Source organism: Bubalus kerabau, chromosome X (assembly GCF_029407905.1).
Source record: "Bubalus kerabau isolate K-KA32 ecotype Philippines breed swamp buffalo chromosome X, PCC_UOA_SB_1v2, whole genome shotgun sequence".
Taxonomy (NCBI): domain Eukaryota; kingdom Metazoa; phylum Chordata; class Mammalia; order Artiodactyla; family Bovidae; genus Bubalus; species Bubalus kerabau.
The window spans coordinates 65,968,009-65,994,154 of NC_073647.1; the positions used below are offsets into that span (position 1 = coordinate 65,968,009).

Consider the following 26,146-nt stretch of genomic DNA (forward strand, 5'->3'; position numbering starts at 1 on the left):
AAAAGAAAACCACAGACTAATATCTCCCATAAACATAGATGCAAAATCCTCAACAAAATATTAGCAAATCAAATCCAGCAATGGAGAAAAAGAATTATATACCACAACCAAGTGAGAGTTTTCCTGGTTCAACATTCAAAAAGCAGTTAATGAAATCCATCATATCAACAGGCCAAAGAAGAAAAAACACATGATCCCATCAGTAGACACAGGAAAAGCATTTGACAAAACCCAAAACCCATTTATAATAAGAATTCTCAGTAAACTAGTACTAGAGGGGAAATTCCTCAACTTGATAAAGAATATCTACAAAAAGCCAACAGCTGACATCATACTTGGTGGTGAGGAACTAGAAACATTCCCACTATGATCAAGAATGAGGCCATATCTCCTCTCTCACCACTCCTTTTCAACATTATACTAGAACTCCCAGCTAAAAATGAAGTAGACAAGAAAATTCATAGATTTCATGATTTTCTATGTAGAAAATCTGAAAGAACCAACAAAAAAAGCACCCGGAACTAAAAAGCATCTATGTCAAGGTTGTAGGTTATATGGATATAACTGACACAAAAGTCTATTGCTTCCCTATATGTCAGCAATGAACACTTTGAAATGAAAAACATAATACCATTTATATTAAAAAATACTAAACAAAGAATATATATATATATATATATATATATATATAACAAATTACTTACATGATCCATATAATGATAAGTACAAAACTGAAAGGGCTTCCCAGGTGGCACTAGTGGTAAAGAACCCACCTGCCAATGCAGGAGGCATAAGAGATACAGGCTTGATATGTACTGGGTCAGAAAGATCCCCTGGAGGAGGGCATGGCAACCTACTCCAGTATTCTTGCCTGAGAATCCCATGGACAGAATCCCATGGACAGAGGATCCTGGTGGGCTACAGACCACAGAGTCACAAACAGTCAGACACAACTGAAGCAACTTAGCATGCATGCACAAAACTGAGAACAAGGTTGGAAGACTGACACTATCTGACTTCAAGGTCTACTATAAAGCTACAATAGTTAAGACATTATGATGATGGTAAAGACATTATGATGATGGTAAATGAGTAGACAAATAGATCAATGGAATAGAATATTGGGACTGGAAATAAACCTACATTAATATAGTGAGCTGATCTTTTACAAAGAAGCAAAGGCAATACAATGGAGCAAAGATAGTCTTTGCAACAAATGGTGCTGGAACAATAGCACATCCACATGCAAAAAAATAATCTAGACACAGATCTTTAGACTTATCACAGACCTAAACAGAAAATGCAAAACTATAAAACTAGAAGACAACATAGGAGAAAACCTAGATGACAATGAATATGGCAGTAATGTTTTAAATCATAGCACTAAAGAAATAATTGATAAGCTGAACTTTGTTAAAATGAAAAACTTCTGCTCTTCAAAAGACTATATCAAAAGAATTAGGAAAGAAACCGCAGACTGGGAGAAAATATTTGCAGAAGACACATCTGACAAAGTTATCCAAAATATACAAAGAATACTTAAAACTTAACAATAATAAAAAAAAAAAAGAAAACAAATAACCCAACTTAAAAATGAGCCAAAGACCTTAACAGACACCTCATCAAAAAAGATACACCTACGGCAAATAAGCATTTAGAAAGGTGCTACTGGTAAAGAATCCACCTGCCAATGTAGGAGACATAAGAGACGCAGGTTTAATCCCTGGGTTGGGAAGATCCCCTGGAGGAGGCGATGGCAACACCCTCCAGTACTCTTGCCTGGAGAATCCCATGGAAAGGAGCCTGGCAGGCTACGGTCCATTGTGTTGCACAGAGTCTGACATGACTGAAGCAACTTAGCACACATGCATGCACATCACATGTAATCAGGGAAATACAAATTAAAACAGTGAGATACTACTAAACACCTACTAGAATGGCCAAAATCCAGAACAAGTGACAACATCAAAAGCTGATGAGGATGCAGATCAACAGGAACACTCATCCATTAATGGTAGGAATGCAAAATGGTACAGCCACTTTGCAAGACAAATTTCTTACAAAATGAAACATACTCTTACCATGTGATGTGGAATTCATATTCTTGGTATCCATCCACATTATAACCACACAAAAACCTGCACATAGACATTTATAGCAGTTTTTTTTTTCATAATTACCAAAATTTGGAAGCAATCAAGATATCTTTCAGTTAGGTGAATGGATAAACAAATTGTGGTACATCTAGACAATGACATATTACTTAATGCTAAAAAGAAATGAGCTATCAAGCCAGTAAAGACATGGAGGAACCTTAAATACATTTACTTAGAAAAAGTAGCCAATCTAAAAAGGCTGTAGGATTCCAACTACATGACCTTGTGTAAAAGTCAAATCTATGGAGACAGTAAAACATCAGTGGTTGCCAAGGTTGAGAGGGTGGGGGGCTATGAATAGGTAGAGGACTGAAGATTGTTAGAGAAGTAAAAAATACTCTGTGTGATACTATAATGGTGGATACATGTCACTATATGCTTGTCCAATCCCATAAAATGCTGAATATCAACAGTGAACCACAATGAAAACCATGGACTTTGGGTGATAATGATGTGTCAATGTAAGTTAATCAGTTGTAACAAATGTTCCACTCTGATGGCGGATTTTGATAATGGCATATGCGTGTGTGGAGGCAGGAAATATATGGGAAATCTCTGTTCCTTCCTCTCAATTTTATTGTGAACCTAAAACTTCTCTGAAATTTTAAGTCTTTTTTTTTTTAAAGATCAAGTGGGACAAAGCTATAACCAATTTATTTATTATTACTATTATTATTTTAAATTTATTTTTTAATTGAAGGAAAATTGCTTTACCATGTTGTGTTGGTTTCTGCTATACAACATCAAAAATCAGCTATAATTACACATTACCATTTTTATACACAACCTTTTAGATGCATTCACATGACATTTTTGAGGTCCTTCTATGTGCCATGTATATTAAAAAGCAGATGTAAACTTAATACAATCACAGAAATATCTGTGCTATAATAAGAAGTTGGGGGAACACAAAACCTTTTGAAAATTTTCACTTTTCTCCTTTTGAGCCTATAAACGAATAGTCTTATAAATAAGACTTATAGTCTTATAAATAAGTTGTGAAGAGCTCAGGACATCTTTGTATCTTTTTTTAGTTTGTTTTTAATAAAGAATGTCAGCTTTCATAGGTGATACACCTAGTTTATAAGAATGTCAATATAATAGGTTTGAATTTATGTACATTTGTTCCATTAGGCAGAAACACAGTTAATAAACAAGGATTCATTGGAGGTATGAACAGAGAATACTTTATTAACTGTTTTTCTCTGCTGCTGAAATGAACACTCACCCCTCGGCATGACAGTGATAATCTCCAACCCAGGACTACTCAAACGTAATTTCCTAATGGTTCATTATGCAGTCTGAGAGAAGGTCAACCCAGAGACTTAACCGAACTAGACTTGAGAATTCTCACTGCTTGGGAATGTGGTCACTGGAGTCAGAGAAGCTGTTTCAGAATCCAACTCTATCATGTCCTAACCATGGATCTTTGGACAGATCATGGAGTTTCATTCTTGCATATGTAATATGTGACTTAATAAAAGGGCTTTCCTGGTGGCTCAGTTGGTAAAGAATCTGCCTGCAATGCAGGAGACCTGGGTTCGATCCCTGGGTCAGGAATTTCCCCTGGAGAAGGAAATGGCAATCCACTCCAGTATTCTTGCCTGGAAATCCCATGGATAGAGGAGACTGGCAGGCTACAGTCCACGGTGTCACAAAGTGTTAGACAGAACTGAATATCCTGATAGGGTTGTTGTGTTACATAAGTGTTAAAAACTATGAAGGGTCTGAGATTTTACTGTACTTCCAAGTTTCATGAGTGTTGGTAGAAGAAAAAAGACTCTTGAGTCAGAAACAAAGGACACTTAATTATTCATTGCAATAGAAATAGCCAGAGTATCAGCATTTGTGTTGCTTCCCCAAACCCAATTCCCACAAAGCAATACAAAGAGGGCCAGATGACACTCTACACAAGCAGTAGGCTGCATTATAGGAGAAGAATCCCAAGCTTAGGAAGCACAAGTCTTTAATAATGGGACAAAGGCACGCCTGCCTTTTGCTCCAGAGGGAGTTATTATCTATATTTTCCAAGCCTGCAAGCAAAATTGCCATTCACTCTGGTGGAAGACACAATTTCTACCTTTTATGGCTGTTCTCGATCCATATATCCTTGAAAAGATAATCTAGGACAAGGGACAGTTTTTCTGCTCATAAGTCATGCAGAAATATAAGAGATCCATTGGAAATTGTCTCTCAACAATGAGCTCATTTAAAACACTTAGCACGGTACCCAACATGTAGCAAGTGCTCAATAGAAAGTAACCCCCTTTAACATCACCACTGTGTAATTAATACCTTATCCACTGACTTCCAAGTCAAGCTGTAAAGTAAATCTAGATATTTTGTTTTGTTGTTTAAAGAAAGAGTAGACAATGGATTAGGTTACAATAGAAATTATATATATTCTAAAAACTACTAGCTCAAGATAAAATTTTCTTATCAAAATGTCATTTGCCCTGAATTCAAAATAAACTATAATTTATCTGGAGGTAGAGTAGTTAAGTCAGACACCTACTCAAGAAAAATATTGTGATTGTGTGTGTGTGTGTGTGTGTGTGTGTGTGTGTGTGTGTAAAATAACCCACTCATAGATAACTGTGAATTAAGGATCTTTCCAGTGGCAAGTTTGTCACTGTTCTCCAGGAAAGCAATAGCAATCTGCCACCTAGGGATACAAGTAGCTAGTCCAAAATCTGTTGCCAATGACTGACTGGGATGTGGGTAAAGGTAAAGGCATAATCAAGGGAAATTTAAAAGATTGCCTGCCACCACCATAATCCACAACATGTTATTAGTGACCCCTGCTTTATTGTTTGGTGGAAGACAATTTTAAAAGAGTCAATCTGCTACATAGTAAGACCATAACCAAAAAGCTCTTCAGAAATCTGTGGAGAATCCTGATGTTCATTTTAAAAAGAACAAAGTCTCCTCCAGGAAACCTTCTACAACCAATTGTACTGACTCTATAATTATAGTTGAACAGTGTGGTTAGGGGTGCCATATAATGTGGCTCCTCCATCAGTGATTCTGCATCCATGATTCAACCAACTGTGGATCGTGCACCACTATAGCATTTACTACTGAAAAACATGGCATATCATTGGATCCCTACAGTTCAAACCCATGTTGTTGAAGGGTCAACTGAATTTCTTACTTCTCCACTTCTTCTCATTTAGATTACACTGATATTTCTGTATCTGTCAATAAGTAGTTTTGTAAGTATTCTTACAATATTCACCAAGCTTTGCTTTATCACCCAAGTCACATTGCAAACACTTCAAAAGCACCGAGTCCTTTCTATATGGTTATCTTCTTCCCCATACAGAAGATAGAGTATTGTATTTTTGTATTGACAATTATATATGTTAATTGTCTTAGCAACTAACCTGTAATACCCTATGTCTCTGTGATCTATTCTCTGATCCCTGCCTACCCACCATAATTGCCACTGTCAGAGGTCTTAAAAGACTGGTAACATTCAAAAGTTCTGCATGCTGCTCTAACTTTACTCTATGACCCACTAACATTGGATTTCTTCCCCTTTAGTCTATTGAATTTCTACCAAGAGACTCAAGGATATTTTACTTGCCAAATCTAACGACCTCTTGTTCACCCTCATTCCTTCAACTTTCTAAACCCCTCATTACTTCTAAGATATCTTTCACTTAGGACTGTCTACTTCTATGATCACTCTTTTTAACTCTACGGTTGGCTCTTTTTTTTTTCCCTGTGTGTTACCCACTCAGTCGTGTCCCACTCTTTGCAACCCCATGGACTAGCCCACAGGCTCCTCTGTCAATGGAATTGTCCAGGCAAGAATACTGGAGTGAGTTGCCCTTCCCTTCTCCAGGGGATCTTCCCAAGAATGGGATTGAACCCGGGTCTCCTGCACTGTAGGCAGATTCTTTACCGTCTGAACCACCAGGGAAGCCCCTTTTCCCCTGAGGTATCTCCAAAATGTTAGCCATCCTCCCCTAGGCCTCGGGATTCCTACTTCTGTTTTATTTGCTTGTTTGTTTATTTTGTCCCTCCAGCTTTCACCTCTGTAAATTTTGTTAAAACACTAGATTTCAACCACAAACTAAGTGCTGAAGACATCGAAGTCTGTAATATTTTTCTCTAGTTCTGTACTCTCTAAGTTCCAGCCCAGTACATCCATTTAACTATGACTGCATATTAATATCATGAAGGCACTTATCAGTACCAAGACTGAATTTCCTCCCTACAATCTGTTATTGCTCCTATGTTATCTATAATAATTAGAGAGGCATTGCTAACCATACTATCTAGTTTCTCAAGTTAGATGCCTCAAAATCATCCTCCATTCCACATATCTGTACTTATTTCCCTTACACAATTGGTTAACAAGCTGTGCTAATTCTGTTTTAAAATGCTCCTCTTACCTGATATTTCATCTAGGTCCTGCCACAGTTCAAGCACCAACCGTGTCTTCTCTGTACTACTAAATTAGGATCTTAACAGGTTTCCCTGTCTTCATTTTTTCCCTCCTCCAACCTTTTGGTCAAAAGAAATTATTTAATTTTCTGAAAGTGTTTATAAGCAGAATTAGAAGGATGGGAGCATACAGAGACATGTGATCACAAGCTAAAGTTCATGTTTAAAGTGTTATAGAAGTAATAATAAAAAAAAAAGTAAGGTAAAAATGTCCTGAGGCTAGAAGAGAAGGCAAAGAAGTAAGTAGGCAAGCTATAAAACTGTCAATGATAGTGGACAGTGGCAGAAAGGAAGATGTTGATGGAGGAAAAATCCTCTAGGAGGAATCTATCCTAGGCATTCTGTTTTTCTTGTTCTATGTCCTCTCCCTGGGTTATTTTAACCATTGCTTCAAATCCAAAATCCATATCTCAATACTACATCTCCAGCCCTGATGTCTCTCCTAAGTTCTAGACTCATACATCTAACCGCCTATAGGATATCTCTACTGGGACGTCCCACAGGTATCTTAGTGTATCTAAAGGTGAACACACCTAGTTTCTCTTTCTTTATCCATATAAGCACATAGCATCATCATCTACATAGTTCCCTATAACAGAAACCTGGGAATTACCCTATTCATTCTCTCATCCCGGCCCTTCTTTGACATTCGTAACAATTCTGCTTAACAAAAAGCTCTGGACCTCTGGACATGCATCACTCCATCCTAAACACCACTGCCCTTAGTTTACATTTTGAATTATGGTAGCAAATGCTACTGGAGAAGAGTGAAGAAATAACTCCAGAAAGAATAAAGAGATAGAGCCAAGGCAAAAACAATACCCAGTTGTAGATGTGACTGATGATGGAAGAAAGTCCAATGATGTAAAGAACAATATTGCATAGGAACCTGGAATGTTAGGTCCATGAATAAAGGTAAATTGGAAGTGGTCAAACAAGAAATGGCAAGACTGAACATTGACGTTTAAGGAATTAGTGAAATAAAGTGGACTGGAATGGACAAATTTAATTCAGATGATGGGCAAGAATCCCTTAGAGGAAATGGAGTAACCCTCAGAGTAAACAAGAGAGTCTGAAACGCTGTACTTAGGTACAATCTCAAAAATGAAAGAATGATTTCTGTTCGTTTCCAAGGCAAACCAATCAATAACACAGTAATGCAAGTCCATGCCCTAAACACTAATGTCAAAGAAGCTGAAGTTGAACAGTTGTTCTATGATGACCTACAAGACCTTATAGAATTAATACCAAAAAAGATGTCCTTTTCATCATAGGGGACTGGAATGCAAAAGTAGGAAGTCAAGAGACACCTGGAGTAACAGGCCAGTTTGGTCTTCTTTTGTTTCACAAAATGAAGCAGGGCAAAGGCTAACAGAGTATTGGTAGGAGAACGCACTGGTCATAGCAAACACCCTCTTCCAATAACATGAGACGACTCTACACATGGACATCACCAGATGGTCAATACAGAAATAAGTCTGGTTACATTCTTTGTAGCCAAAGATGGACAAGCTCTACATAATCTGCAAAAACAAGACTGGAGCTGACTATGGCTCAGATCATGAACTCCTTATTGCAAAATTCAGACTTAAATTGAAGAAAGTAGGGAAAAACACTAGACCATTCAGGTATGGTCTAAATAAAATCTCTTATGGTTATAGAGTGGAAGTGACAAATAGATTCAAAGGATTAGGTCTGATAGACAGAGTGTCTGAAAACTATGATTGGAGGTTAGTGACATTGTACAGAAGGCAGTGATCAAGACCATCCCCAAGAAAAACAAATGCAAAAAAGCAAAATGGCTGCATGAGGAGGCCTTACAAATAGCTGAGAAAAAAAGAGAAGCTAAAGGCAAAGCAGAAAAGGAAAGATATGCCCATCTGAATGCTGAGTTTCAAAGAATAACAAGGAGAAATAAGAAAGCCTTCCTCAGTGATCAATGAAATGCAAAGAAATAGAGGAAAACAACACAATGGGAAAGACTAGAGATCTCTTCAAGAAAATTAGAGATACCAAGGGAGCATTTTATGCAAAGGTGGGCACAATAAAAGATAGAAACAGTATGGACCGAACAGAAGGAGAAGATATTAAGAAAAGGTGGCAAGAATACACAGAAGAACTATACAAAAAATATCTTAATGACCATATAACCACAATGGTATGATCAATCACCTAGAGTGAGAGACATCTTGGAGTTTGAAGCCAAGTGGGCCTTAGGAAGCATCACTATGAACAAAGACAGTGGAGGTGATGGAGTTCCAACTGAGCTATTTCAAGTCCTAAAAGATGATGCTGTGAAAGTGCTGCACTCAATATGCCAGCAAATTGGAAAACTCACCAGTGGCCACAAGATTGGAAAAGGTCAGTTTTCATTCCAATCCCAAAGAAAGGCAATGCCAAAGAATTTTCAAACCACTACACAATTGCAGTCATCTCAGCTGATAGCAAAGAAATGCTCAAAATTCTCCAAGCCAGACCTCAGCAGTATGTGATCCAGGAACTTCCAGATGTTCAAACTGGATTTAGAAAAGGGAGAGGAACCAGAGAATAAATTCCCAACATGCATTTGGATCATCTAAACAGCAAGAGAGTTCCAGAGAAACATCTACTACTGCTTTATTGACTATGTCAAAGCCTTTGACTGTGTGGATCACAACAAACTGTGGAAAATTCTTAAAGAGATAGGAATACCAGGCCACCTTATCTGCCTCTTGAGAATTCTGTATGCAGGTCAGGAAGCAACAGCTAGAACCCGACATGGAACAATGGACTGGTTCCAAATTGGAAAAGGAGTACGTCAAGGCTGTATATTGTCACCCTGCTTATTTATATGCAGAGTACATCATGCAAAATGCTGGGCCGGATGAAGCACAAGTTGGAATCAAGGTTGCAGGGAGAAATATCAATAACCTCTGATACGCAGATGACACCACCCTTATGGCAGAAAGTGAAGAGGAACTGAAGAGCCTCTTGATGAAAATGAAAGAGGAGAGTTAAAAAGCTGGCTTAAAACTCGACATTCAAAAAACAAAGATAATGGCATCCAGTCCCATCACTTCATGGCAAATAGATGGGGAAACAATGGAAACAGTGACAGACTTTATATTTTGGGCTCCAAAATCACTACAGATGGTGACTGCAGCCATGAAATTAAAAGATGCTTGCTCCTTGGAAGAAAAGCTATTTCCAACCTAGACAGCACATTTAAAATCAGAGACATAACTTTGCCAACAAAGGTCTATCTAGTCAAAGCTATGGTTTTTCCAGTAGTCATGTGTGGATGTGAGAGTTGGACCACAAAAAAGCTGAGTGCTGAAGTCTTGATGCTTTTGAACTGTGGTGTTGGGGAAGTCTCTTGAGAGTCCCTTGGACTGCAAGGAGATCCAGCAACTCAATCCTAAAGGAATTCATCCCTGAATATTCTTTGGAAGGACTGATGCTGAAGTTGAAGCTTCAATACTTTGGCCACCTGATGAGAAGAGCCGACTCATTTGAAAAGACTTTGATGCTGGGAAAGATCGAAGACAGGAGAAGGGGATGACAGAGGATGTAATGGTTGGATGGCATCAACTGGATGGACATGAGTTTGAGTAAGCTCTGGGAGTTGGTGATGGACAGGGAAGCCTGGAGTCCTGCAGTCCATGGGGTCACAAAAAGCCAGGCATGACTGAGCAACTGAATGGACTAAGCACCCCGCTAACGGGTCTCTCTGACTCCAGTATCTCCTCATTCCTCACCTTTCCGATTTCTACATTATATTTTGAATGCTGTTTCTGCACAAGTCCCTCAAGCACAAGCAAAAATATGAACCCTTCCCACTAAGGGTTGGTAATTAAAATATACAAATTGAAATGGAAAGAAGACACAAGATAACATTTTAAACAAGAGCTAAAACACTGGGATTTATACCGCTGGTACTTAACTTCCTTCTTAAGCAATACTTTAAGGCCTAATTTATAATCTTTTCTTGGTCACTATCTGGTATAAAACCCTTAAAGAATAAATATTGTCTTTTTCAAAGTAGTTCATTACATAGAACATAATGCCCAGATAACAAGTAATGGACATCTGATTTTTCAGATGGAAACATAAATTAAAACCCACAATGAATATATCTCTGCATGACTAGTCCCTTGGGTATACAAATAATGAGAGAGAAGACACTAGAGAGAGCTAAATTAGCAATAAAGGTAGCCCGAGATGAGAGGCTAATGTCAGACCAAGGAATTTGTCACAGGCATCCATTTAAATGTTTTTAAAGCCGGAAAGCAATATGATCATAGGAAACATTAGGAAGATATTAGAAATCAGAAATGGAATTCAAGCAGATTATTTAAAAAGCAAAAGCAACAATGGCACCCTCTGAATGGGAATGGATGTCAAAAAAGTTTGACATCTGAGGTATTAGCAATAAGACTTGAGAACTGATTTGATTCTTATTAAAGGGAGGTGGTATTAGTGATTTCAACGTCTCTTTACTGAACAACTAGGAATATAAAGAATTGTTAGGAGAAAGGTTGACTTATGAAACTTTGGATTTGAGATATCTTTGGGACACAGGGAAATATGAACCTAGATCAGGAGTTGGCAAACGACAGACCAAATCCTACCAGTTGTCACTTTTTATACATGAAGTTTTGCTGGAACAGAGCTACTTCTTCAAGTATTATTTAGGATTGCTTTTGTGTTACAAGTAGTTGAGACAAAGGTTCTCTGCCTACAAAGTCTCAAATAATTACTGCTGCTGCTGCTGCTAAGTCGCTTCAGTCGTGTCCGACTCTGTGTGATCCATAGACGGCAGCCCACCAGGCTCCCCTATCCCTGGGATTCTCCAGGCAAGAATTCTGGAGTAGGCTGCCATTTCCTTCTCCAATGCATGAAAGTGAAAAGTCAAAGTGAAATTTCATGTCCAACTCTTAGCAACCCCATGGACTGCCGCCTATCAGACTCCTCTGTCCATCCACATACCCTTAATAATAATAATAAAAGTTTGCAGACCAAGTATCAGAATTTTGCTGTGTCTATGGTGGCTCAGAAGTTAAAGCGTCTGTCTGGAATTCAGGAGACCTGGGTTTGATCCCTGGGTCAGGAAGATCCCCTGGAGAAGGAAATGGCAACCACTCCAGTACGCTTGCCTGGAGAATCCCATGGAGGGAGGAGCCTAGTAGCCTACAGTCCATGGGGTCGCAAAGAGTCGGACACAACTGAGCAACTTCAATTCACTTCACTTCATAACGACAGCTACAGAGGACTTCCCTGATGGCTCAGAGGATAAAGCATCTGTCTACAATGTGGGAGACCTGGGTTCGATCTCTGGGTCGGGAAGATCCATCCCATGGACAGAGGAGCCTGGTAGGCTACAGTCCATGGGGTGGCAAAGAGTTGGAGACGACTGAGCAACTTCACTTTCTTTCACTTTTCACAGAATCTTGAGTGGGCAGGGGGCGGCGCTGTTTCCTGTTGTAGCTGTTTCCGGTTGTAGAATATTCTGTCAGTACTAGGGGCGGGTCTCATGAGCAGGACAAACCATTATGGTGGGGGGTTGAGAATTTTGATACTCGATTACAAGCCCTTCATGTTCTTGGTTATGAGTCTTCTCTGACCACTCCTGTTTCTCCGTGACTTCAAAGACTTTGAACAGTATAGGAGATCCCCTTATGTCCGGGGGAGGGGAGAAATCTTCCTCACACACCTCTCCCACCCCTGCCGTTTCTGAAAATTGGAACAGTCCAAAGGCAAACACGTTGACCGGTTTGTAGGAAACTTTCTTTCTTCAGAGCCCTCTCTGAAGGGAGGGCGGGAGAGAAATAGAGATCAAAAACGTTTCTTTTGCTGTGGTAAGTGATTTTGTTTGGGCTTGCACTCCCACTGACAGGAGGTGAGGCCTGGTGGGAGGTGTCCTGAGGCAGGGTATAGGGTCTTTAGGAGGGTGTGAGATGGCCGCGGGGGGGGGTGGGTGGGGGGGGGGGCGGGGAGCAACCAGAGAAGAGATTAAAGGGATGGGGGGAGGGGAGGGAGAGGACTGACTGAATCGTCCTGCAGGGCCAGCCAAGCCCCAAAGGCACTCAGTCATCATGGCCTTGAAACCCGAAGACCCAAGTAGTGGGTTCTGGCATGGTAAAGTGATGGCTTTCATCAACGAGAGGATGTCCAGGCACGCGAAAGGCCCAGAGTTCTACCTCGAGAATCTCTCTCTGTCCTGGGAGAAGGTGGAGGATAAGTTCAAGGCCATCCTAGAGGACTGTCAGGTGCCCGGCCAGGCCAAAGAGGCCTGTGCCTGGAGCAGCCTGGCCCTGGGCATGCGTTTTGCCTGCAGACAGAACCAGTTACACGGGCACAGGGTGCAGTGGCTGCACGACTTAGCTGGGCTGCACAAGTCGGCCGCACATGCTTTGGCCTCAGACCTCAAGTTGTTCGTGGCACAGCACGAGATGGAATGTAAGGAAACAGCCTTCCAGCTGCAACAAATGCAGGCCAACCTGGAGAAGATGCGGAAGGAAAGGGATCAGCTGAGGTCGAAGCTCTTCCAGGCAGTAAGATTACTTGGTCCCCGCCCTGCTTCCCGCCCCAGCCCCCAGTCCCAGCCCCAGCCTCGCCCCCAGGACAGGTCTCAACTCTGTTCACTTCCTCCAGGAGCTGGAGTCTCTGCGGGAACGAGCTGCCAAGGGACCAGGTCTGGCCATGGCCACTGCCAGTGGGCCTGAGACACAAGGAACCAGTGAAGAGGAAGAGGAGGAGGCAGGGGCCACTGCTACTCCTGCTCCCGCTTCTGAAGCCACAAGAGGAGAAAGACAGGAGGATGCGGAAGGGGCGGGAGCTGCGGGGGCAGAGGAAGCTGAGGAGGCAGCAGAGGAGATGGTTGTAGACATTATGCAGCTTCTCAGCGATATATACCAGAAAAGTCACACCTCTGGTGGGCAGAGGAAGGGAGATTGCAGGTCCATGGAAAGAGCCAGGCGTTATCTATGTAAAACAACCAAGTCCATGTATACAGCCTCTCCATGGAACCTTCCTGTCGAGCTCCCTGCCTCATTCACATACTCATCTCCTTTTCTAGATGCACCCACACCATCCACACCCACATTATCCCCAAGCGCATCATCCTCACCAGCAGCAGCAGTCACAGCAGGAGCTCCAGCTCAAGCATCTCCCCATTGCAGGCCCTTTGATGTTAGCTTGTGGTCTAATGGGGGGGGGGCCTGGGGAATAGACCGTCAAGAACCCACCAGAAATAGGAGTGACTATGATCCCCATCAGCAAAGAAAACCTACAGCATTTCGAAGGCCAGGGGATTGGAACTGCCTTTGGTGTAAAGCCATGAATTTTTCAAGGCAGAAAATTTGCTTCCACTGTGGGAGAGATATCTGGCTACAGAACCCTTGATTCAAAAATGTCAAACAGAGTAGAAACTTAACTGATGGGAGATCAGTTTTCAGAGGGAGGGGAAGGGGAGGCGCGGAAGAGGGCTTGGGAAGAATAGAGAGAAAGGGTGGGTGGTTAAATAGGGGAAAGGAGTTGTGAGAGAGGAGGTGAAAGGGGTGGGAGAGAAGGTATGGGATAGTGATTGGGGAAGGTGTAGATTGGGGGGTTAAGGGGAGAGAGATATATGGAGAAAAAGACTTGTTTTTGACAACCCCGTTTGTGTTCCAGACCACTAGCCTTCGACACGCTAGAACTGCTGCAGCTTCTGTTTGTATTTCTTTTCCCAAACCTAGCATCTGGTGGACCTGGGCAGCCAGTATATAGCACCCCAACTCCCTGCATTACCCCTCCCTTCACTAGGCTGTAGATCATTGGAGCAGGAGTGGACTAGTGGGGATTCCTGCATCCCACGTCTCCAGGAATGAACTGGACAAGAAGTTCATTCATGTTCTGAGCAAGTTATATGAGAAACAAAGCAGACCTGAAGTTAACCCCAGGTTTACAACAGGGCACAGATTCACCAATCCTAAAGGAATCCCTCAGGGCTTCATACAGAGGACGCCAGCACCAGCTGCAGACAAGGACTGCTGTCGTTGTTCAGCCTCCTGACAAGAGAATCGTCCCCAGTCTTCACTTCCAACTAGGGACAGGCAGATCTGAACAGGGAACTTGTGCCACTGCCAAGGTGAGTCAGCAACTGATAGTACCTGGAGGGTTTGCTGGTCTAGACCACTGACCAAAGGACCAAAAAATCCTGAGATTTCTTTTCTCTCCCCAGATTACAGTGGGAGGGGAGTCCAGCTACAAAAGTCCTAGTAAATTCAGAAATGCATAATAGAACCCACCCTGATGGGAAATCAGTTTCCAGAGGGAGGATGTAAAAGGGGGAGGGGGATGATGGTCTGCATTTCCCTCTCTGATAACTGTAAGCTGTGTTGAGGGGAGCTAAATGTGTGGTTTAGCTCACAGGTGGAATGATGTTGAGAAATTATACCTGGACCAGACTGAGGCACAACTGGAGGAGCCCTGAACATTCACTGGGAACTGTGACCCTAAAGATTGAAACTTTTTATGACCCTAAACTAACCCTGGGACATTTCTACAGCAGCTTGATGTGACTCTTGGTTGTCTCCTTTGGGGGCAGATGTGCATAATTGTTACCAGGATCTGTTGCCAGATCCCTAGCTAGTTATTAAAAGGCTTTCACTTGATAGAAGTCTTCTTGGGCTTGTTTATATCTTTATAGGGTATAATTTGGGGCTTCCCAGGTGGCTGCTTGGTAAAGAACCTGCCTGCCAATGCAGAAGACAAAGGAGAAGTAGATTCAATCCCTGGGTCAGGAAGATCCCCTAGGGGAGATGGCAACCCACTCCAGTATTCTGTCCTGGAGAATCCCATGGACAGAGGAGCCTGGTGGGCTACAGTCCATAGGGTCACAAAAAGTAGGACATGACTGAGCATGTGTGTGGAGGGTAGAATTTCACAGTTTCAGCACTCCTGACAGTGCAACTGGCTGTCATCTGATGATGATGTAGATACCTCATCTCCAGGGGGGTGGTCTGTGAATTACAGGATGTTTGGCAGAATCCCTGGCCTCTACCCACTAGATGCCAGTAGTACATCCCACACCCCCAGAAGAGATTGTAACAATCAAGGATGTCTCCACATGTTCACAGGAGAACAAATTCACCCCTGGTTGGGAACCATACTACTATTACTAAGTCACTTCAGTCATGTCCGACTCTGTGCGACCCCATAGATGGCAGCCCACCAGGCTCCCCCGTCCCTGGGATTCTCCAGGCAAGAACACTGGAGTGGGTTGCCATTTCCTTTTCCAGTGCATGAAAGGGAAAAGTGAAAGTGAAGTCGCTCAGTCGTGTCTGACTCTTCACGACCCCATGGTCTGCAGCCTACCAGGCTCCTCTGTCCATGGGATTTTCCAGGCAAGAATACTGGAGTGGGGTGCCATTGCCTTCTCCAGGTTGGGAACCATAGGGGCAATGAAATACTTAGGAGTTCGAAACAGGGGAAAAGAGTTGCAAGGGCAGTGTGTTTAGCAGTGCCCAGGGCTCCAGGGAGTGGGGCACTATGACACAAAAAGTGTTCATTGGGTTTGGCCATGTCTGATCTTTGAGCCAGTCTAGGTGGGGGGTGGGGGTAGAAGCCCAATCGCAAGGACTGAGGAGTGAGTGGAAGTGAGAAAGTGCTCAGTGGGGGGGGGGGGTCTTCTTCAAGGACCTTTAACTATGAAGGGAAGGAATGATGTGTGTGGGATACAAGACCGCGAGAGTTCTTTGAATACCAGAGAAACTTAGGCCATGGGGAAGGAGATAGCTGCAGAAAGCTTGAACATGCAAGAAATATGTAAGAGAATGAAGTAGATCCTACATACTATATTGGAGACATGTTCAGTGCACTGTTTAAGAAAAAAAAAAAAAATGGCCAGCGGTACCTTACATGAAACAAAATTACTCCCCAAATTAGTCTGTGTGCATATGTATTAGACATACACACGTGTGTGTGTGTATTCCTTTTATATTATGGATTTATATAAGCATAGAAATGCTCTGGGAAAACTTTTTTTATCCAGAAAAATGGAGTAGGGTAGGGAAAGTAGGATAGAGGGCTTTTATTTCTTTATATACCTCTGTGTTAGGAAAGTAAGATAAATATTCACAAATATACGAAAAATAAAGTTAATTTACTGGCTTGGGTAGGCTTGGAAAGGCCACCTCCTCCTTTGAGACAGGAGGAGAGAGCAGACACTGATCTCTGTCACAAAGGGGTGGGAAACCAAGAGGGCTTTTGCCTATGTACACCTTAGACTAGGGACCTGAGAGTGAGTAAGGAGAGGAGGTCAGGATGGGAGTGTGGGCTTCTGAACAATGGCATATTTAGGAATAACTTTCACAAGTAGAATGGGGAAGGGGAAAGAAAAGATGACATCCTATTTCCCAGTGGGCCAAACTGGGCCCAAATGAAAGAAAATCAAAAGGCATTGCAGTAGGAACCTAGGAGGGGATTCTGGAAAGGAAGGTGAGTGGTTCCAGAGGGGCAGCAGACACTTAACTTTGGTAATAAACATTGTTTCCATAACTTACTTTTTTTCAGTAAATGATTTGGTTTGTTGGGATTTGGGTTTTATGTTTGATAGGATTAAGGGAAAGATACTGATTTTCAAGATTTTGTGTTTCACACTCAATATAAAGGTTCTTCTCTCTCTCTATTCCCTGGTGGCTCAGAGGTTAAAGCATCTGCCTCCAATGCGGGAGACCCGGGTTCGATCCCTGGGTCGCGAAGATCCCCTGGAGAAGTAAATGGTAACCCACTCCAGTATTCTTGCCTGGAGAGTCCATGGGCATGGTAGGCTACAGTCCATGGGGTCACAAAGAGTCGGACATGACTGAGCGACTTCACTTTCACTCTCTCTCTGTACATACAGAGGAAAGGATTTAATAAACTGAAGTTAATTCCACATCTATCACTAAATATCCTCAACACATCCAACAGAGGTGATATGACTTTGCCTTTGAGCCCTTGGGCTAGCAATGCTTAGATGAGCAGCTCAAGAGTAAGACAGCTATAAAAATGATGTTGCTTCAAGAAAGACCCCAGGTGGCACAGTAGTAAAGAATCCATCTGCCAATGCAGGAGAAATCAGAGACATAGGGTTCAATCCCTGAGTTGGGAAGATTCCCCTGGAGGAGGGCATGGCAACCCACTCCAGTATTCTTACCTGGGAAATCACATGGACAGAGGGACCTGGTGAGCTACAGTCCATAGGCTCACGAAAGTTGGATGTGACAGAGCATGCACACACAAGAAAGACCCAGTCTCAGTGAGCAAGTGAAGGAAATAGAAATTTCGTAGGTGCCAAGGGTTTGGTCAAAGTCAGTGATTTTTATGTCTAGAAATACAGTAGTGATCCTCTCTGGGCTTGAGAAAATGACAAGCAAAGTAGCGAAAGGAAATGACTTAGAGAAGTTAAACTTGGCTACACCTGTCTCAAATGATGTGAAGTAAAAAAGTAATATTTTATTTAGAAATAACAGTGCTTTTCAATCTTTGTTTTATGTCAAGTAGGATCAAACTTAAAAGTTTCCAAGATTGTTTATACAACAATGCTATCTAATGGGAAATTTCCCTACATGCCTTAAGATTTAGAAATTTCTATGACCTTGGACCATGCTATAGAACATTGCCATTCAAAGCATCATTCTTTGCACTGTCATCTCATAATAAGTGCCTCCCTGCTATCTATTTCTCTTTCTATTGGCAAGACTTAACATATTAGAAAAAGAAAAGGTTTCATCCAACCAAAATAAAAATCCCCAGACCCTAGTGATCTGAGGGTTACAGCCAGTAAATCAGTGACCCATAATTATGGAAAGCATCCTCTATGTTTGTAGAATCTGTGTGTGTGGGGGGGGGGGTGTTGTAGTTCAGGGTAAGTTTTAGACTCAGAAAAGGAAGAGATAAGATACAGAGGGAGGGAGGGAAAAGGGGATAGAGAGAGAGAGAGGGAAGAGCATGTATAGAGGTAGACATAGAGAAAGAGAGATCTTGCCTGAGAGTGAAAATGTTGTGTTCTAAGGCGCTCAGTCAAGTCCGACTCTTTGCGACCCCCTGGACCATAGCCCTCAAGCCTCGTCTGTCCATGGTATCTTCCAGTCAAGAAAACTGGAGTGGGTTGCCATTCCCTTCTCCAGAGGATCTTCCCCACCCAAGGATTGAACCCTCATCTACTGCATTGGCAGGCAGATTCTTTACCACTGTGCCACCAGGGAAGCCTGAGAGTAAAAGAGATGAATGTAAATATGAAATCTGGCCAAAATACTCTCCTTTACAGGGAGTCAGAGGAAGGCTTTGGGAGGGTCAGGGTAATGGGGCTGAAAAATGAAAATATGCATATAGCACCTCTCAACCTAAATAAGGGTATATTGCCTTATTATGGGCGAAGAGTATGATCTAGTCTGGAAATTAATATGTGTAGCTTCGTGTTAATCTGGGTCTCATTTTACTGAGATAAAGGCCCTGGCGTGGAACTACGCACCACCATCCTACTTGTTTTTTTTTCCACTTCATAACCATGGATGGAGACTGTACTCGTTGAAAATTAACCAGCTAACTTGCCAAGGTGGATCATTCTTCAGGGTGGTGAGAGAGAGGGGATGGCACTGTATGCATTCATTCCCGTTCCTGAGAAAACTACTTGGAGTCCATGTTTCGACTAATAATGCTGAGGTCAGCACCATCTCCTTTGTTAATAAGGGTTGAATCAGAGAAGGGAATTTATTCCTTTTAAATACACAGTTTCTCATTGTATAAATCTTAATTATGTTGAATTGGTTCATGGTGCTTTTCAGATCTACTTTTCTGTATATTTTCCTTCTACTTTTCTGTATATTCATTCTACTAATTTTTGAGAGTTTGATATTGAACCTCCAACCAAAAATCTTAATTTACCTATATAAAAAACAATTGTAACATACACTAGTTCAGTTCAGTTCAGTTACTCAGTCATGTCCGACTCTTTGCGACCCCATGGACTGCAGCACGCCAGGCTTCCCTGTCCATCACCAACTCCCAGAGCTTAGTGAAACTCATGTCCATCGAGTCTATGATGCCATCCAACCATCTCATCCCCTGTTGTCCCCTTCTCCTCCCACCTTCAATCTTGACTAGCATCAGGGTTTTTTCCATTGAGTCAGTTCTTCAATATATACTGATTTTATATATGTATGTATATGTATGTAAATTTTATATATGTATATAACTTACGTCGGAGAAGGCAATGGCACCCCACTCCAGTACTCTTGCCTGGAAAATCCCATGGACGGAGGAGCCTGGTAGGCTCCAGTCCATGGGGTCGCTAAGAGTCGGGCATGACTGAGCGACTTCCCTTTCACTTTTCACTTTCATGCATTGGAGAAGGAAATGGCAACCCACTCCAGTATTCTTGCCTGGAGAATCCCAGGGACAGAGGAGCCTGGTTGGCTGCCGTCTATGGGGTCGCACAGAGTCGGATACGACTGAGCGACTTAGCAGCTTAGCAGCAGCATAACTTATGTAATATATGCATATATGTATAACTTTATATTTACATATAAATGTATGTAACTTTGTTCTGTATTTTCCAAGTCTCCTATAAATGTGTTATCATACTTTCATAATTTAAAAAGTAAAAACAAAAGAAAAAAAAAAGGAAAGAAAAAAATAATAATAAATAAATATACATTTTCTCCATGGAAACATCACCTGCTAAAAACATGCAGTGTTATCTGACTGCATGGTAAGGTGCCCATTAGTTCTGTCCTTTATCTTATTTTCTAAGAACTGGTCAATGTCTTAAAATCTCACATTCCAAAAATATATCTGAAACCTCCATAAACTAAGTGTTATTATGTTCACATGTTAAAAAAAAAGCCTTGATAAACGCTGGTTCCAGCCACATTGACCTCCCTGTTTTTCTCTGCACATAGCCCATGCTTTACTGCCTCCTTGCTCTTAAACATTGCTTAACTTGCCTGGTAATTCCTATACTATTGCCACCTGATTAAGATCCTCAAGCACCACCTCAAACATCATAATTCTATAAGTCAAAAGTTATTTTTTCTTACTTTCTACTACTATTTTATTTCTTACAGTACTTTTTGCTTCCTCTCATGTGTGATAGAATAAAAGACACGAAGTTAGCGTTGGCAGGTCTCTGCTTCTCTCTGCCCTCGAAAAATAATCCTCTTTTTGGCTGAAAAGGCCTCTCCAAAGCCAGAAACTTCTACAGAGATTCTGTGTTCTAGATCATTTTCAGGGCTTTTTCTGTGAAAAATAGGTGTAATGGGCAGAAAGAGCTGAAAAAAATTGCGAAGAGCAATCCTAGTTTAGATTATATTAGAAAGGGGAACAAGAAATTGAAAAGAGAGAAAAAAAGCAAGAGATAGAAGATGAAAGAGGACAAAAGAGGAAAATGCATTCTAAGGGAAGTATTTTAGTTGGGAATGAGAGTGAGGAGTGATGAGAGAGGTTTCTGGGCAGCTGTCTTATGTAATAAATACTGAGCATGAGAGTAGTGGAAAAGATGATTTCAAATACTGTGGAGGTGGGGCTCTTCCATTTTTTGTGGTACCATGGACTGTAGCCTGCCAGGCTCCTCTGTCCATGGAATTCTCCAGGCAAGAATAGTGGAGTGGGCAGCCATTCCCTTCTCCAGGGGATCTTCCTGACTCAGGTATTGAACCAGGGTCTCCTACATTGCAGGCGGATTCTTTTACCATCTGACCCACCAGGGAAGCCCAACTGTCCTCCCATATAAAATAAAAATTAAGTTTAAAAAATAGATTGAAGGCAGACATTTAGGAAAGCAGAGAAACTAATTAGGAGTTTATTGTAACAAGACAGATAAGAGATCTTGGCTTGGACCAGCAGTGGAATGAAAGGCACAGATTATGTAATCCCCAAAGGTCAAGGAGGTTAAAACCCTGTGGAATAATAATACATTGACCAATGGGAGATGGGAGCAGAGAGAGAAACTGTTTTCCTATTCTCTTCCTGGATCAAGTATGTAAAAATACCCTTCCTTCTTCACTGCCTCACTTTGCTTTTACCTTTTTCTTGTTTCCCTGGGATTACAATCCCTGGGTCATGAAGATCCCCTGGAGAAGGAAATGGCAACCCACTCCACTATTCTTGCCTGAGAAATGCCATGGACGGAGGAGCCTGGCAGGCTATAGTCCCTGGGGTCACAAAGAATTGCACATGACTGAGTGACTGAGAACACAGCACACACTCTCTAATACATATTCACTTTTTGCCCCAGGATTCACTTTCTAGGAACCCAATGATGAGATAGGAGGAAGATCAGGAGTTCCGTTTTGGATCTATTGGTTTTAATGTAGGTAGAGATGCTGAAAAGTCTGTTGGATAAAAAACTCTGCAGAGAGATCTGGGTTGGAAGGTATCCATGTTGGAGTTACCAGTGTACAGATGGTATATAAAACTATGAGACTGCATAAACAGATCATGGAGGGAAGTGGTGTTAATAAAGATGGAAAAAACTAAGGACCAGGCCCTAAGAGTCCTCTGACATTAAGAGATCAGGAGAAATATGAGGAGTCAGCAAAGGAACTTCAGAAAAGATAACTGATGAAATAAAGGGAAAACAAGAGAGTGTGACTCTTTAAAACTCAGGTAAAGAACATATATCAAAAAGAAGGGCTAGTCAACTGTGCTAAATGTGCTGATCTTATAAAAAGAGGAGTGAAAATTGACCTGACCATTGGATTTAGCATTGTTGTAGTCATTGGAGACTCCAGTTTTGGTGGAGTGGTTAAGGTAAAATTCTGATGGAAGGGACTTTCCTGGTGGCTCAGACCATAAAGAATCCTCCTGCTGATGGAGGAGATGCAAGAGACCCAGGTTTGATCCCTCGGTCGGGAAGATCCCCTAGAAAAGGGAATGGCTACCAACTCCATTATTCTTGTCTGGAGAATTCCATGGACAGAGGAGCCTGGTGGGCTACAGTCCATGGGGTCGCAAAGAGGCGGACACAACTGAGCAACTTTCACTCCCTCACTCACTGATGGAAGTAGTTTAACAGAGAATTAGTGGAAAAAAGCTTAAGATGGTGAGTGCAGACAACAGTTTCTTTGAAGTAGTTTTGCTGCAAATGGAAACAAAGAAATGGAGGCAGTGGCTGTCAGGGGAAGTAGAATTAAGAAGCATAGACCTTGACCTGTGTGTATGCTGATGGAAATGATTCAGTAGAAATAGAAACTTCCATGATAAGAGAGATGGGAGAATGGCTTCAGTGATATCCTCGAGTAGGCAAACATGGTCAGAATCCAGTGTATTAGTGAAGTGACTGGTCTTACATGGGAGCTTTGCCAGTCCATCAATAACAACAAACCTGAAGGCAGAGTATGTAGGTACAGATACCAGTAGGTGGACAGATGTAGTGGATGTTCTCTCCTAACTGCCTCAATCTTTTCTCAGTAAAATGGGAAACAAGGGGAGGAGATGTTGGAGGCTTGAGAAGAGCAGATGTTAAATAGTCATCTAGGAAGATAGGAGACTGAATGGTGCAGTAATATACCATAAGACTATTTGACAGCATTAAGAATCCATTTGAGGTTCATGATGATGAATTTAAAGTGAGATCAGTGAACATTATATGGTTTCCTTTGGTCAGGTTCAGCTAGAAGGATACAAATACACAAGCATAGATGGAGAGTTGGATTTACACAGTGTTGTGGTTTTCACAAGTGAGTAAGATAAAGGGGGAAAGGGTCAGGGAAACAAGAGGGTATATATGAGATTGATTAAATTGACTGATCATGGAATTTAAACTGTTAGTTTGAAAAGAGAGTGGTGGACAGTGAAAGAATTGTGGGGCCAGTGAGTTGCAGCTCTGGGTAGAGTTATACATTATTGGAACTGTGGTACAGAAAGAGTGAGCCCAAGTTGGTGGCCAGAGAATACATGCAAATGAGATAATCAAGGAGATTACTACTGCCTCCACCATTCCAAAATGTTGCAGATCACCTGCCTGCCACAACCATTACATTACCTAGTTGGACACTGGAAAGACTTTGAATTTGCAACTCCTGAAATAAGTTGAAACACTGATATCAACAAAATAATCATAAAACAGAAGATCACTGAACTTGTGTAATGATAAAAGGAATGGAACTAAATGAATACCAGTGTTAGGTAGCTCATCAGTGATTACTTGAAATTAATTATTGTTTTCTAATGATCAAATATAACCCATTAATTCTTACCAAGCAGGTAATCCTGCTGACTATAAATATCTGTTTTCCCTCAGTAAATAAGCTGGAATTGAAAATAACATAGGTATTATAAAATAGAATGATTATATTTGATTATTACAAAGCTAATGTGTTATAATATGGTTATATTCTAAACATTATACCATGTCTAATTTACTATTAATGCAATGAAAATAAACTATAATTGATACTAGTTTGTCATTTAAGTTATGCACAATTTTTTTAAAATAAGCAGATTATCAAATTGTGGAGGTTAAAAAATAATATTTTCAGGTTATATATGTGTTCTTTTATGCATATTTGCTACAAAAATAACTGTATCAGGGACTCCCACTTTTAAACCAAAATAGGAGGAAAAAAATAACTAACTGCATAACACTCTAGCCTACACAGGCCAGAAGAGGCCATTGCTGCAGTCTTAAGACCCTGCTGCACAATCGGGATCTTTTCTGAAGTCAATTAATTCTCTAAGATTCAGGATCTCATTTTTCCTACAAGAAACTCTCTGCTATCCTAGAAATTACTACCTGGGCAACCAACTTGTTTACACTTAACTTTTCCAAGATCAATAGTTAAGCTGGAATTGAATTATGAGAAATGTTCAGTCCTTGAAAATCTCTTGGTTACCACGGTGGGGAGTAGGTTAGGTGGGTGGAAGGTGATAAAAGCTACATCTTAGTGTCTTAGGTAGACTAGGACAATTACTTTTGTTTCTAAAAGCATAAATTTCCTTGCAGTATGACATAAAGCAAGTCCCATGGTACATGCTCGATGAATATTTGTTGACTGAAATATAAAACTTAATATATGCTACATAGGTACTTTTTGGTCAGGATCATTTAAAGGCCATTAAAATCAGGTGAAATTATTGTATACTTATATTTATTTCTTATTCTTTTTAATTATGGGACATTTCAAATATATTCAAAAATTTAAAAAGACAATGAACCCTCATGTATTCATTGTATAGATCCAAAGATTAGCCCCATACTACATTTATTTCAAATATCTCCAATTCCCCTCAATTCTTCTGATGATGTTATTCTGCAAGAGTAATAATCACTCAAATGTGATGAATAGCAGGGCAAATGTCATGCCTCGGAACTGAATAAATGCACTAAGGAACCCTTCACAAAGAGTTTGTGAGGCATTCAGATTTTGAGGACTTCACTTATTTCAGTGATTATTAAAGACCAAAAATAGCTGGATTATCTTCCTGTTTAAGAAGGAGTTTCCTAATTCTGTTTACTTAATCAGAGAGGTAAATAGCCATAGTGGTTTTGAACTTTCACTGATTCTCTGAATGTGGCCACTGTCATCCCAAAACACATAGGTTTCTACAGATATTCAATTATATTCAATCACTCTTTTCAATATCTTGAATTCATTCAGGATTACATGAATACATCTATCTTCATCCATAGCTTAAGTCGCCCCTTTTCCAAGTTGTTGAGAAAGTGATGTGTGGGATTTTCTCAAATAAGATTACTCTCATCATTTTTATTCTACTAAGTGCCTCAACTGAAAAGATTTGAGTAGAAAGGGGAATAGACAGTAATTCTTGGATTAGCATGGCTCTCAAAATATGACTCACTTCTCCACCATCCCTCTATTACTAACCCACTGACATGCTGAGAAATTCAAGTAATCACTCTTGAGATTAGCCAAATAAAAACACAAAAATGAGTGATTGGCTACTGAAAGGTCACAATCTGTAAACTTTTCTTGCTATGAGTTAAATGGCTGGAGAATGTTACTAAATATTTCATATCTGCATTTTTTAACCACACTGAAATCAGTAGAGTAACTTTTGATGAGGTTGATAAAGGATAGGAAAATAATCCATAATTACTTTAAAGTAGTATCAAATTTGAGATTTTAGATGATATAGATATTGCCAAATGCAGAGCCTTTTTCACTATAAATGTCACTCTCTTGGCAATGGCATAACATCACCTGCATAGACTGAATTTGGAGTCTATGATCCAAATTGGAGTCAGTGATCACTATTAGACCTGAAAAATATGTTTATTATTTATACCCAAATTCTAGCTACTTCACTTAATGCCATTCTGGAAGAGATAAAGCACAAACAAGCAGATTACAAAAACAACAACAAAAAACAATGAGGAGGTTATGTCAAAGAGACAGATGCACCAACTGAAAGAGCTTCCAAAGGTGGATGAATTTGACCCAGAAAATACAGTAGCACTGAATTATTACCCAATGTATAATATAAATGTCCATGAGTCCATAGTGATATAATAAATGATTGAATACATAGATGGGAGAAAAAAACAAATATCCCATGCAGAAGAAATCTAA

General features: G+C 40.8%; 2 protein-coding genes across 2 annotated transcripts in view; one reads left to right on the forward strand and one right to left on the reverse strand.

The window, feature by feature from the left end:
• The window catches only part of IL1RAPL2 (interleukin 1 receptor accessory protein like 2), a 554,878-nt gene that overhangs the window by 524,202 nt on the left and 4,530 nt on the right, over nt 1-26,146 (reverse strand). The gene's annotated exons all lie outside the window — the stretch shown is intronic.
• TEX13A (testis expressed 13A) lies at nt 12,678-15,249 on the forward strand. Its single transcript, XM_055564254.1, has 4 exons — nt 12,678-13,144; nt 13,245-13,781; nt 14,542-14,718; nt 14,996-15,249. Exons 1-4 carry the CDS (start codon nt 12,686-12,688, stop codon nt 15,149-15,151), a joined length of 1,329 nt encoding a protein of 442 aa, XP_055420229.1. The 5' UTR covers nt 12,678-12,685; the 3' UTR covers nt 15,152-15,249.

Excerpts from the sequence above, each read along its gene's own strand:
- TEX13A (XM_055564254.1), top strand. The coding sequence starts at position 12,686 with ATGGCCTTGAAACCCGAAGACCCAAGTAGTGGGTTCTGGCATGGTAAA. Across the intron at positions 13,145-13,244 it reads GGTCGAAGCTCTTCCAGGCA|GAGCTGGAGTCTCTGCGGGA; the intron begins GTAAGATTACTT and ends CACTTCCTCCAG. Across the intron at positions 13,782-14,541 it reads CCCATTGCAGGCCCTTTGAT|GGCACAGATTCACCAATCCT; the intron begins GTTAGCTTGTGG and ends GGTTTACAACAG.